The sequence below is a fragment of the Staurois parvus genome, unplaced genomic scaffold (genome assembly GCF_062004578.1).
Source record: "Staurois parvus isolate SC_StPar_1 unplaced genomic scaffold, SC_StPar_1.0 ptg000578l, whole genome shotgun sequence".
NCBI lineage: Eukaryota > Metazoa > Chordata > Amphibia > Anura > Ranidae > Staurois > Staurois parvus.
Window position 1 is genome coordinate 3,188,023 of NW_028318374.1, and position 14,774 is coordinate 3,202,796.

Here is a 14,774-nt window from a genome sequence, read left to right on the forward strand (position 1 = left end):
TAAATCCAAGCAGCTTAAATAGCTTTCTTCAAATGAATTCTGTATGCTTTTAAGCCAGTCATTGCCTTATAAAACGTCTATGGATATGAGAGGAAGGGGAAAAAAAGGCTTCAAGCAAATATATATTAGTAGGAAATCAGTATATGGTAATGGAATACACACAAGGTTATGTAGATGAATGTGCAACATGACCACCATTGAAGGAAAAGGAACAGTTCTAACACAATATAGATATTGTAAGCCTGTGTTTCCAGGTGACAATGCAGAAGCACAATGTGAAGGCAGAGTTAGAGTGTTGTCACCCTGTAGAAGGAAGTACTTGAAGGACCTTGCTTGTTAGAATTACCAAGTATTACTGTAGTTTTCAGAGGAACTTCCCATCTCCCTTTACTTTGTGCCATCTTCCCTTTTGACATCACACTGCACATGCACCACTGCACGTCATCAGGGGCCTTGTCAGAAATCTTGAGTCAGGCTAAAAGGCCAGTAGTTATAGCACAAGAGATGCTCAAACCAACCAGCAGGTTAGGTATGCAAGCAGGTCAACCTGGCATATGGCACAAGTTTAAAGTACTAACCACCAGAGCTCCTGATGGTGGAAATGGGTTTTGCTGCATGGTAGTACCAGCGCACAGTCCTCAGGATCGCCCTATCAGGAGATGAAAAAGCCGGGGACTGGTAGCAGATATAGCATGTAGGGATAAACTGACGCGTAGTCAGTAACAGGGGCGGACTGACAACTCATGGGGCCACCGGGCAATAGGGGATCATGGGGCCCCTGTGTCCTTGCTCAAACTCAAAAAAGCCTATGAAAAAGGTACCAGGGGCATCTCATGGGGCCCCCTACTGACCCCGGGCCCTCAGGCAGTGCCCAAGTTTCCAAATGGTCAGTCTGACCCTGGTCAGTAAACAAGCCAATGGTCGGCAACAAGTGGTTGCAGGTTGGGATCAAGCAGAAGCATGGTTGAGGAACAAGCCAAAGGTTGGTATGAGTGGAAGCGAAGATACAAGTAGTAGCAGGAGAGACAAGAGCAAGATATTGGTTGGAGGGAACACAATAATCTGGCAACCAAGAAATGTAGGGATGTGGTTTAAATCAGGAAGTTCATGGGAGGAGCAAAGGCTTCAAGGTTCACAACAAAACAAGGTTCAAGGCAGGATTATTCAAGGAATTGTCCAGTTTGCTGTCCAGCATTCCAGGTAGCTGAAAGAAGAGCAAGAAGAGACATCTCCAGTCACAACAGATGTTGCAGGTTCAGATCCCGGCCCAGACAGGCTAGTTGCAAAACACTGGAAGAGAAAGCCAGTCCCTGATGATGTGTCATGGTGCATGAGCAATGTGGTAATGATTGCACACTCCGTGTGCTGGTGATTGTCCTGAAGCCTCCTGAGATGTGTGATGTCAATATCTCAGGAAATATCAAGCGGAGGGGGAGGTTAATCATCCTCACCTTTGCAAGAACACCTGGATGTTTAATTATCCTATTGGGTAATGGGAGGGATTAGGAGGAAAATTATGGCAGTTCACTTCAGAGGGTGAAGGTCTGCTTAATGTCAGCTGCAGGTTTTAAAGGGTAAGTGCACTTTAAATCAAAGTGTATTTATCCTTTTTGCCCTTTCCCATGAATTAACCTAACCCACCTGCCCTTTACTTCAATTCAATGGCCATGGTTTGTTTAGATCCAGCACAGCAAGTCCTCATTGTTCTAGCCATGTCTGCATGTCAGTGACCAACAGACTTCTATTGGTTGTGTTCTGATGGTGGAGATGACCGGAGATTGTCCCTTAGAAGTCTCTGGGGCTGTAAAGCGAAGGTGCAGCCAGGACAGTGAAGACACCAGATTTCTTGACCTTTTCAACACAGAGGAACCCTTATGATAACTTTCCAGTCTCAGGGAACCCCTTTAAAAATTACTATATCTCCAACTCATGATACATTAGTCTGATGGTCAGTGTGAAGAATATTCCTTACGCTTGTGGTCTTTGGGAAGAATGGTTAAAAAGAGCAATGGTGTCAGTGGGCACTTATCTGGGAGGCAAAAATTGCTCATTGCTCAAGGAACCCCTAGAAAACCTCTGGAGGAATCCCAGGGTTCCATGGAACTCTGGTTGGGAAACCCTGCCTTTCACCGCTGGATATAAACAAACACCAGAACCGGGACCTTCATAACAAGATAATTATGTATCTGTGTAGGGGAGGGTGGGTTAGATTAGGAGAGGTTTAGATTGGATTAGGTTAGGTTAGGCTAGATTAGGTTAGGTTGATTTAAGTTAGGTCAGGGCAAAGGAGGCAAAAAGGATAAATGCACTTTGTTATAAAATGCACTTACCCTTTAAAACATTGATAATAGCTTTGGAAAAGACATTGACATGTTAAAGTTTACATGATATTTTAGTGATTGGGTTTATATACACTTTAATTTTTGAAGATCAAGGCAGGGCTAGATGAAGCTATATGGAAAGTCGTAGACTTTTTTAGGAGAAAGATAAAACACACAAGCAAGGTTTGCAGCTCACCTGTCGTACGTCCTGCTGTATCTTCCACAAATCAACCGTAATACGCTTCACTGGCGTTGTATCTGGAGTGCTGTTTACTTGTCTCATGGGCTGTTAAATGTTTATGATAGAAAAAGGCCTCATGAAGCAACGTCCTTACACCCAGCAATGTCACAGAGTCTAATGTCCACAGCTCTACCAAGGTCATAACAGCTTACAAACTTCCATAGGGCTCAGATGGATGCTGAAAGCAGCACATCAGCCAAACCAAGCAATCTGTATTTAGAGATTCTTTTTTAATCTAAACTACATTTTTGGGAATAGATATATTGCAAAATAATGAATAACTCCTGGGAGAAAAAATAGATTTAGTACATATGGCTCGAGTTAAAGGAAATCTGTCTAAATAGAAGGGAGCCTCCATTGTTGGCTTTCTTTAAGGACCAAATGCACACTTCCATTGCTGACTAATACATATGTTACCGCACATTAATGCATTTTACGTGTTAGAGCGTTGTGATGCCATTCATTTTGAATGGCACCCCAAAGCACTAAAGCAATGCACTGGAGGGACAGTTGACACTCAGGTAAGCCTCAAATGGCAATATCCTTTATTGAAATGACATGAAACAGCTGTAAAACAGCCAACACGTTTTGGCCAACAGGACTTGAGCCATGACTAAGGCCTGATGGCCGAAACGCGTTGGATGTTTTAAAGCGCTGCGCAAACTGTTGGCGCTATATACCGTATTTTTTCGCTCCATAAGACGCACTTTTTTCCCCCCAAAAAAGGGAGGGAAATGTCAGTGCGTCTTATGGAGCGAATATAAAGCGGCCGGTTCGGTATTTCTGCCGCCACCATGTCAGAATACCGGGCCGGCTGCTCAGCTGTTGTCTCCTGCAGGGCCTTACCTGTTCCTCGCTCCAGCGCTGCAGAGTCTTCCCGCGCTGGCTTCTGTGACAGCCGGGAGCCCACTGCGCATGCGCTTCGCTTTGTGAATGGTCATCGCAGTCTCTGGTCATCTGTACTGTGTCCGCAGTCTCTGGTCATCTCCTGTACTGTGTCCGCAGTCTCTGGTCATCTCCTGTACTGTGTCCGCAGTCTCTGGTCATCTCCTGTAGTATGTCCGCAGTCTCTGGTCATCTCCTGTACTGTGTCCTCAGTCTCTGGTCATCTCCTGTACTGTGTCCTCAGTCTCTGGTCATCTCCTGTACTGTGTCCGCAGTCTCTGGCCATCTCCTGTACTATGTCTGCAGTCTCTGGCCATCTCCTGTACTATGTCCACAGTCTCTGGTCATATCCTGTACTGTGTCCGCAGTCTCTGGCCATCTCCTTTACTGTCCGCAGTCTCTGGCCATCTCTTGTACTATGTCCGCAGTCTCTGGCCATCTCCTGTACTATGTCCGCAGTCTCTGGCCATCTCCTGTACTATGTCTGCAGTCTCTGGTCATCTCCTGTACTATGCCCGCAGTCTCTGGCCATCTCCTGTACTGTGTCCTCAGTCTCTGGTCATCTCCTGTACTGTACGCAGTCTCTGGTCATGTTCTTTACTATGTCTGCAGTCCATTGGTTCAGAATTTTTTTTTTCCTGTTTTTCGCCTCTAAAACCTAGGTGCGTCTTATGGTCAGGTGCGTCTTATGGAGCGAAAAATACGGTAAATCCTGTATAATAACAATAATACAGCTGTTTCTTGTCATGTCAATAAAGGATATTGCCATTTGAGGTTTACCTGAGTGTCGGCTGTCCCTCCAGCGGTTCACAGTACACAGAAGCATCAGCAGTCTTTCAATCTGAGCACCGGGTGTAGCTGAGGCTGGAAAGAAAGTAGCAGCACCACAACACCTGTTTACTATGGCAATGCAGCTTCAATGCCAATGTGTTGCAATGCACCACAATGCACTGTATCGCACTACCATGGGTTTTGGTGCAATGTGTTGCAAAAAATGGTCCATATTTTTTTTTTGGTTGGCTTGGTGCATAGGGAGCCCAGAATTTGGTAAATGTGTTAATGCACGTGCGTTATTGTGAAGCACCACAATGACAAGATCTGAATGGAACCTTAACAAATATTGTCAACTTCCCATTAATTCTGCCTTCTGATAGACCCCTTAGCAAGGCATCCTCAAGGAAAGAAAGCTGCACTCAATCACCCCACCCAATTCCATTCATTCACTGGCTTCCAATTGCCCAACGGATACAATTCAAAACATTAACAATAACATATAAAGCCATTTATAACTCTGCCCCAAATTGCATCACCAATCTTGTCTCCAAATATCACCCAAACCGTACTCTCCGCTCCTCGCAAGACCTCCTGCTCTCTAGCTCCCTTGTCTCCTCCTCCCATGCTTGTCTTCAGGCTTTTCCAGAGCTTCCCCCATCCTCTGGAATTCTCTACCCCAATTTATCAGACTATCGCCTACTCTGCTCACTTTTAGGCGATCTCTGAAAACCTCTCTCTTCGGGGAAGCCTATCCTGCCGTCAGCTAATAATGGAATCTTCTACTCTTCCTACCAGTCCATCCCCCACAGTTACTACCTTTTGTACCACTAGCCCTTCCCTACTAGATTGTAAGCTCCAAGGATCAGGGCCCTCCTATCCCTCTTGTATTGAACTGTACTGTTGCTGTATTGTCTCCCGTTATATTGTAAAGCGCTGAGCAAACTGTTGGCGCCATATAAATCCTGTATAATAATAATAATTCATCAGGGAACACCGGTGCTCAGCCTCAGCCTTTACAAGCCACTCTAATAATCATTATGACAAACACATGCCAGTACTCCAGTAATGATCCTTGATATCCTTTATTATATCCTTTATTAATCCTTTATTATATCAAATGGCTTAAAAAAAAGCTTGACAAGTACATTGACACATTGGAGTGGCTGAAATGCGTCAGTTAACTGTCAAACTGGTTTTTTAGCCATTTGATAGAATAAAGGATTCCAAGGATCTTTACTGGAGTGCCAACCTGTGTGTTTTTACAAGGTATCCTCAGCTACTGACCTTCCTGTGCTGTCTCCCCACAGCAGGAGTCCCCCCTGACTGTGCTCCAGTGTTGGGGCTTACCTAGTTAAATGAGGACACTGCCCTTCCTCCTAACGTGACTGTGTTTGGACTGAAGATTGGCTGCTCAGGCCCAAGCACTGCCATACTCTGAAACTCCTGCAGAGAGGGCATGGGAGAACGCAGACGGGTGAGTATAGCTTGCTGGGGTGGGGTTGCAAAGTATCCAGAGGCACTATCACTTTACCCTGAATTGAAAAAATGGCAATATCTCTTTATGACTTCTAGTACCTTCTAAGCCCTTAAGTCCCAGTGTCAGGGGGTCTCTCCTTTTTCCAATTATCTCTTTATGACAAGGGTGTCAAACTGGCGGTCCTCCAGCTGTTGCGAAACTACAAGTCCCATCATGCCTCTGCCTTTGGGAGTCATGCTTGTAACTGTCAATCTTGCAATGCCTCATGGGACTTGTAGTTTTGCAACAGCTTGAGGGCCACTGGTTTGACACCTGTGCTTTATGACAATCATTTGGGGGACATTTATTGCAGAAGAATGAAGACATCTTGTGGTGAAAAGGAAGTACTGCAGGGGACAGCAATAGATTGACCACAAGTATTGCAGCCTGTGCTACGTTTTCATTTTAACTTGCTGCTAGAAGACAATTTCAAAACAGTTGTAGTCTAAACGACCTCTTCTCTTGCTAAGAAAGATTATTCAGGGGACAATTGGAGGCAGGGGTGTCCCTAGGGTTGGTGTCACCCGGTGCGGTAACACTTGGTGACATCCCTCTGACGATCCCCGCAGAATGGATCGGATCTGCAGATTGAGCATAATGGATCTGACTCCGATCCATTATGCTCAATCCGCAGATCCGATCCATTCTGCTGGGATAGTCAGCTTTCCTTAGAATTTTTTTAATTTGGTATTTCTTTATAACTTACCTTTTTGTGGAGCGGGTCCGGTGTCAACCCGTATAGGTAGGCGATCCCCGCAGGATGGTTCGGATCTGCGGATTGAGCATAATGGATCGGAGTCCCATCCATTATGCTCGCCAATCCACAGATCCTATCCATCCTGCGGAGATCATCAGCATGCAACCTATACGGGGTGACACCGGACCCGCTCCACAAAAAGGTAAGTTGTAAAGCAAGCTGACGATCCCCTCAGGATGGATCGGATCCATCCTGTGGGAATCGCCGGCTTGCTTTAAAACTTACCTTTTTGTGGAGCGGGTCCGGTGTCACCCCGTGTGGTCGGTGTCACCCGGTGCGGGCCGCTCCCCCCGCACCTGCCTTGGGACGCCCCTGATTGGAGGGGCTGGGCAGTCCCGTGTACATAACTGTATGCACCTGACAACAACAATTATCATATATCTGTGTGCACCTTAACAGGGGCGGAGTGACACCTCATGGGGCCCCCGGGCAATAGGGGATCATGGGGCCCCTGTGTCCTTACCCAAACTCAAAAAAGCCTATGAAAAAGGTACCAGGGGCATCTCATGGGGCCCCCTACTGACCCCGGGTCCTCGGGCAGTGCTCGAGTTTCCAAATGATCAGTCCGCCCCTGCACCTTAAAGTATACCTAAAGCCCAACTTTTTTTTTTTTTTTGCATAGAGTAAGAAAAAGTTACAGGTGTCCCCAATGGAAGATTTGCCTACCAGGGGCGGACTGACCATTCGAGCACTCGGGCACTGCCCGAGGGCCCGGGGTCAGTAGGGGGCCCCATGAAATGCCCCTGGTATCTTTTTATAGGCTTTTTTGGGTGTGCTTTGAGTGTGGGCAAGGACACAAGGGCCACATGATCCCTTAATGCCCGGGGGCCCCATGAGCTGTCAGTCCGCCCCTGTTGCCTACTATTCCTAATTGGTGACAACTCAGATTTTTAGATTTTCCTCATACAATACATCTGACAGTGGTCACTAGGATAAATGGAGAGGGTGAATGTCCCTAAGAGGGGCACACAGCAATTAAAAACCTGGCAGGTGTTCTAAACCGTTCACCACTCTACCCCCCCAAAAAGGTTAGGATTACTATAGATAGACTTAGAGATACATTTAGACTGCCATTGCCAAACTCCTTCTTAATGGTTCAACACATGGGGGTTGATTTACAAAAGGCAAATAGTCTGCGCACTGTGCAAGTGCAGTTGCACCTTGCAAGGGGATTTGCTTCAGAGCTTAGTAAATGAGGTGAAGATTCGCTTTGCAGAGAATTCCCAATTGCATTCAAGGAAAATAAAACAATAAACAAATAATAGTGCAGCACCTCCCTATTACTACAATACCCCTAGTGGCAATAATTAAAGTGTTACCAAATCCAAAATACACAAAACCAGTCTATTTATGCAGTAAAGCATGCTTTTTATACTCACTGTGGAACCTAAGAGGTTAATCCTCTGCATTGTGTAAAAAAAACAGTTTGATCCTGATTTCTCTGATCCCCCCCGTCTTCCAGTGTCCCCCTCTTATCTCCTGATAAGACATATAGTGTGGAGACACTCTGCACATGCTCAGTTTGGTGTGTATTGCTAGGGAGATTTTTTTTTTGGGGGGGGTGCATGTAATCAGCACAGGGCCAATCAGCACTGTCGAGACAGAGGTCAGGGGTTCTGCACCCTCCTAGAGCAAAATGAAAACTCCTCCAACAAGCATGTTCTCTGCTGGACCTCTCTACCCCTCCTCTTGTTCAAATGTCCACCTGATAAGACAGACTGAACCCGTGCCCTTCTGCACATGCTCAGATTAGTGTGTATTGCTAGAGAAGTTTTTTTTGTTTTCTTGGGAGAGTTAATGTAATCAGCACAGGGCCAATCAGCACTGTCCAGACAGAGGTCAGGGGTTCTACATTCTCCTAGAGCAGAAAGAAAACTCCTCCTACAAGCTTTAACCAGTGCTCTGCTGAACACTGATAGAAGTCACAAGACTGCTCTAACTGCTGATGAGAAAAGGTATTTAACAGTTTATATTTACTAAAATAATTGCATTTCCATGTTGTGTGTACTGTGGGAGACCAGATATAGTGAATGCAGGGTCCAAGGAGACCAGATATAGTGATTGCAGGGTCTGGGGAGACCAGATATAGTGAATGCAGGGTGCAGGGAGACCAGATATAGTGAATGCGGTGTCCGGGGAGACCAGATATAGTGAATGCAGGGTCCGGGGAGACCAGATATAGTGAATGCAGGGTCCGGGGAGATCAGATATAGTGAATGCAGGGTCCGGGGAGACCAGATATAGTGGATGCAGGGTCCGGGGAGACCAAATATAGTGAATGCAGGGTTCGGGGAGACCACATATAGTAAATGCAGGGTCCGGGGAGACCAGATATAGTGAATGCAGGGTCCGGGGAGACCAGATATAGTGGATGCAGGGTCCGGGGAGAGCGGATATAGTGAATGCGGTGTTCTGGGAGACTAGATATAGTGAATGCAGGGTCCAGGGAGACCAGATATAGTGAATGCAGGGTCCGGGGAGACCGGATATAGTGAATGCAGGGTCCGGGGAGATCGGATATAGTGAATGCAGGGTCCGGGGGGACCAGATATAGTGAGTGCAGGGTCCGGGGAGACCAGATATAGTGAATGCAGGGTCCGGGGAGACCAGATATAGTGAATGCAGGGTCCGGGGAGACCAGATATAGTGAATGCAGGGTCCTGGGAGACCAGATATAGTGAATGCAGGGTCCTGGAACACTTTAAATCACTAAATCAGAACATATGTGCAAAAAAAGTCCCTTATAATATGTGTATTTCTTGATGACCTTCTAAATTTACACCGATTCACGATTCTATTCAACTAAACTCTTCATGTTCACTTTTTGTGGTCCTCCAAAATCACCCAAGATGTGCTCTCATCTGGATTTTTTTGACCTCATATTTTATAATGTTTGCTTATAAAGAGCTTGTGTCCTCCTAACGGGACAGAAAGGATGATGACTCCCCGGTGGATCTCCTTCTCACAGTGATCTCTAGTGCTTCTATTGTACCTCCTCCTCCTCCCATTTTAATTGCTCCATAAAAACGTGGAATAGGCAGAGATACTGTTTTATCCTTTAAAATGCTATATTACTTTAAAAACATTTAAAATACCACTCACATTTTCGTGGTGCACAAGATATGTACAGCATAAACTAGTAATCTCAGACTCTCCTCTCGTTACCCGTTCATTGATCCTGCGAGCGTTGTGACGTCAGCTTGCCCCTACCCTACGCGTTACGCCACAGGTCACGTGGCTTCCTCAGGGGGATGTGTTGAGCAACTAAGCTCTGGTGCAAACGCCCTTGCGGAGTGTAACTGCACTTGCAAAGTGCACAGATTAAGGGGTTGGTTGGAGTTGATTTACTAAAGGCAAATAGACTGTGCACTTCACAAGGGCAGTTGCTCCAGAGCTTAGTAAATGAGGTAAAGCTCTCTTTTGCAAAGAATACCCAATCATGTGCAAGGAAAATTAAAAAAAATTGCACATGAGCTCCGGAACAACTGTTCTTGCAGAGTGCAAATGCACTTTGCAAAATGCACAGTCTGTTTTACATAGTTACATAGTTAGTCTGGCTGAAAAAAGACAAAAGTCCATTCAGTTCAACTGAAAAAAAAAAGTGATAATCCTATACCCACAGTTGATCCAGAGGAAGGCAAAAAAGCCCAGCAAAGCATGATCAATTTGCTCCTACAGGGGAAAAATATCATTCCTGTTCCCACGAGAGACAATCGGATATTCCCTGGATCAACTAAATTTGCCTTTAGTAAATCAACCCCTTTGAGTCACTGATCACAAACAAGTATAAGACAGGGGTGGACTGACAACTCATGGGGCCCCCGGGCAATAGGGGATCATGGGGCCCCTGTGTCCTTGCCCAAACTCAAAAAAGCCTATGAAAAAGGTACCAGGGGCATCTCTTGGGGCCCCCTACTGACCCTACTGCCCTCGGGCAGTGCCCAAGTTTCCAAATGGTCGGTCCGCCCCTGGTATAAGATCAGGAATTGTGACTTCACTGGCTGCATGCTTGTTCCTAATTGACTGCTAGGGCAGCACTAAACCCAGATCCAAGACAGACAGCTAGCATCCAGGGGCGGACTGACCATTTGGAAACGTGGGCACTGCCCGAGGGCCCAGGGTCAGTAGGGGGCCCCATGAGATGCCCCTGGTACCTTTATCATAGGCTTTTTTGAGTTTGGGCAAGGACACAGGGGCTCCATGATCCCCTATTGCCTGGGGGTCCCATGAGTTGTCAGTCCGCCCCTGCTAGCATCTCAAAAGAAAGTCAGCAATGTACGGGTTACTCTGTTCCCATGTCATAATGCTGAAATGACTAAAGTACCGGGGACATGGGAGCCCCATCTTTGGGACGCCATACCTGCTTAATCACGGTCATTCTTCTGCTGTTGGGGAAGTCGGAAAAGTTATGCATCAATCTGGATTGTACGAGAGGTCTCTTCCCGTCCTCCTCATGACTTCTCCTCCTCTGGGAATGCAATTTGGTCCTCGGCTTCCCAGGCTGAAAAATAATTCTACAAATATACAGGCGACATATTATTTTTAGTGTACTGTGCAAATATTGTGAGCCCCGGGTAATAGATGGGGGATGAAGAGTCACACTGTGACCCTCCACATCCATAAAGAAAAGTTCCGATTGCAGCCGTAGCGCAGATTGGATTTTCTCTGCCTTATTTTATTTTGTATATGGATACTTCATTTTTCTTTTTTATACCTCTATCACTCCTCCCGAGCTCCCAGCGCTCTATTTAGCTTTGAGCTATGTCTCTGCTGCCTTCCTCGCTCTCTCTCTCCCAGCTCCTCCACCGCGCCTTCTGCTACTTACTCTTCACTCAGACAGGCGGCTCCCAGAGGAAGACGCTGGAGTATTATCCAGATCATGGGCTCAGCTGACACTACAAGGCAGGCCCAGGCTGTCAGCTAAACAACAGCGGCAAAGCGGCAAAACACCGCAGAGGTGAAAAGTGCTCGCCGAAGACTTGACAACTTTTTTTTTTTCATTCTGCATTTAAAAAGACCCTGTCACCAGTTCTGACTTTTCTTTTCTTTTTTTTTTAAAAAAAAGAAAATATGATTCCTATTTGTGTCAATTTTGGTTCAATTAGCCACTTTGTTTAACCCTTGCAAAATTAAAGTGTTACTAAACCCCCAACAGTAAAATCAGTCTGTATTTGCAGTAAAGCATGCTTGTTATACTCACTGTGGAAGCTAAGGGGTTAATTCTCTGCATTGTGTAAAAAGGCTGTTTGATCCTGTCTTCTCTGATCCTCCCCTTCTTCCATTGTCCCCCCTCTTGTCTCCTGATAAGACATAGCTTGTGGAGTCACTCTGCCTATGCTCAGTTTGGTGTGTATTGCTAGAGAGGTTTTTTTCTTGGGAGAGTGCATGTGATCGGCACAGGGTCAATCAACTGTCCAGACAGAGGTCAGGATTTCTGCATCCTCCTAGAGCAGAAAGAAAACTCCTTCTACAAGCTTTTACCAGTGCTCTGCTGAACACTGATAGAAGTCACAAGACTGCTTTAACTGCTGATGAGAAAAGGTATTTAGCAATTTATATTTACTAAAATAATTGCACTTCCATGTTCTGTGTACTGTGGGAGACCAGATATAGTGAATGCGGGGTCCGGGGAGACCAGATATAGTGAATGCAGGGTCCTGGGAGACTAGATATAGTGAATGCAGGGTCCGGGGAGACCAGATATAGTGAATGCAGGGTCCGGGGAGAGCAGATATAGTGAATGCAGGGTCCGGGGAGACCAGATATAGTGAATGCAGGGTCCTGGGAGACCAGATATAGTGAATTCAGGGTTCGGGGAGACCAGATATAGTGAATGCAGGGTCCTGGGAGGCCAGATATAGTGATTGCAGGGTCCGGGGAGACCAGATATAGTGAATGCAGGGTCCGGGGAGACCAGATATAGTGAATGCAGGGTTCGGGGAGACTATATATAATGAATACAGGGTCTGGGGGGAGACCGGATATAGTGAATGCAGGGTCTGGGGAGACCAGATATAGTGAATGCAGGGTCCTGGGAGACCAGATATAGTGAATGCAGGGTCCGGGAGACCAGATATAGTGATTGCAGGGTCCGGGGAGACCAGATATAGTGAATGCAGGGTCCGGGGAGACCAGATATAGTGAATGCAGGGTCCGGAGAGACCAGATCTAGTGAATGCAGTGACCCTTTAATACAGTTCCTCATGTTGTGGTGACCCCCAACCATAAAATTATTTACCCAGTAATTATAATTCATGAGTGTCGTTTTACCTCCAATACTGCTGCTTTCAGCACAGTAGCTGCTTTAACAGAGTAGCTGCTTTCAACACAGCAGCTGCTTTCTACACAGTAGCTGCTCTTTACACATCGGAAATATGTGTTTTCTGATGGTCTTAGGGGACCCCTGTGAAAGGGTCGTTCGACCCCCAAAGGGGTCACGACCCACAGGTTGGGAACCACTGTACTAGAGCAAAATGAAAACTCCTCCTACAAACTTTAACATGTGCTCTGCTGGACACTGACAGAAGTCACAAGACTGCTCTAACGGCTGATGAGAAAAAATATTTAGCAGTTTATATTTACTAATTTCGAATGGTTTTTCGTCCGAAAATCGAAAACGTTGTTCGCTCGGTAATCCGACTGCGCAATCAATGATTTTGAAAATTGGCCGACCAAGTCATAAAGTTCACCCCATATAACAAGCAAAACTTCTGTTCCTTCCAGGTCATGGCTCATGCGCATATTCTTTGCGAAAAAACGATCGTACGATTTGACCATTAGTACGAGTCGACAATCGGTCGTTTTTCACGAATTTTCCAACATGCCCGATCACTGAAAAGGGGAGGAACCAGGAAAAACGGCCGGTGCTTTTGACCCACTAACAGAGCGAAAATCAGCTGATTATTCTTAGGTCCACTTTTTACACAAAGAATCGATCGGATTTTGACCCATGTATGGCCGGCCTAAGTCCTCATGCACTCTGGACGTTTTTATAATGCTGGTAACATAGGCTGTGTAAAGTCACGTTAAAAACCTGTTCAGCTTTTTTTAGCGTTTTGTGTTTGTGTTTTTTGACCCCCCAAAAAATTGGGGGGGGGTCAAAAAAAGTTCAAATTGCTGGTTTGCAGCGTTTTACCACATTTTTACCTTGATTTTCAGCGTTACAGCGTTTTTACAGCTGAAAAACTCCTCTAGAAACCCAATAGTTCTGGGGTTTTTCCAGCCAAAAAACACTGATTCCAGTCTATATGTGCATGGACACATAGGATACATGCTGGGGGGGTTTACTAGCTGTAGAAAAAAACATAAAAATACAAAAACAGCCACTGTAAAAAGTCCCGTGTGCATGAGGACTAACTTCTCTGCCCCTCCTCTTGTTTAAATGTCCACCTGATAAGTCAGACTGAACCCGTGCCCTTCTGCACATGCTCAGTTTAGTGTGTATTGCTAGAGAGGTTTTTTTTTTTCTTGGGAGAGTGCCTGTGATCAGCACAGGGCTAATCAGCATTGTCCAGGCAGAGGTCAGGGGTTCTGCATCCTCCTAGAGCAAAATGAAAACTCCTTCTACAAGCTTTAACCAGTGCTCTTCTGGACACTGATAGAAGTCACAAGACTGCTATATACTGCAGATGAGAAAAGGTATTTAGCAGTTTATATTTACTATAATATCTGCATTTCCATGTGATGTGTACAGTGGGAGACCAGATATAGGAGGATGCAGGACCCCTGACCTCTTGCTGGACAATGCTGATTGGCCCTGCGCTGATCACATTCACTCTCCCAAGAAAAAGAACGGATGTAAACGAACAAAAACGGATGTAAACAGATGAAAAACAGACAAAAATGGATGTAAACGGACAAAAAACTGATGCAAACGGACAAAACCCCCTGTCCATTTCATCAGACACAATCCGACGGATGGAATGGGAATTTGATCCCCGCCCGTCCCTTTTTGGCGGATCAGATGTCGGTTGTCACATGTCCGTTTACACCCGCCGCTCCATAGAGAAGTATGGAGGTTCAGATCGGGTCCACCTGAAAAACAGGCAAGCGGACCCGATCAGAACGAACGTGTGAAAGAGCCCAAAGGGGCCTAAAAGATCAGGAATTTTGATTTCAGCAGCTGATTTGTATTCCAAATTTTATGGAGGTTTGAGTGCGTTGGCAGCCCATTCATTTCAATAGGTTACCTTAAAGCAACGCATGTTAACACATGAGAGAATGTGTGTCAATGCAAGAATGGAAATCTGCCCTGAAAGTGATAAAAGATTTATACAGTCA

At 45.8% G+C, this 14,774-nt stretch overlaps 1 protein-coding gene across 2 annotated transcripts in view; it reads right to left on the reverse strand.

Moving 5' to 3' along the window:
* Positions 1-14,774, reverse strand: part of LRRIQ3 (leucine rich repeats and IQ motif containing 3) — a 73,513-nt gene that overhangs the window by 25,104 nt on the left and 33,635 nt on the right. For both annotated transcript variants that reach the window (XM_089692162.1, XM_089692161.1), the window contains exons 5-6: positions 10,855-11,008; positions 2,518-2,607 (exon numbers count right to left, since the gene is read on the reverse strand). In XM_089692162.1, coding sequence (XP_089548288.1) covers positions 2,518-2,607; positions 10,855-11,008 — 244 coding nt within the window. The remainder of the gene's footprint in view (positions 1-2,517; positions 2,608-10,854; positions 11,009-14,774) is intronic.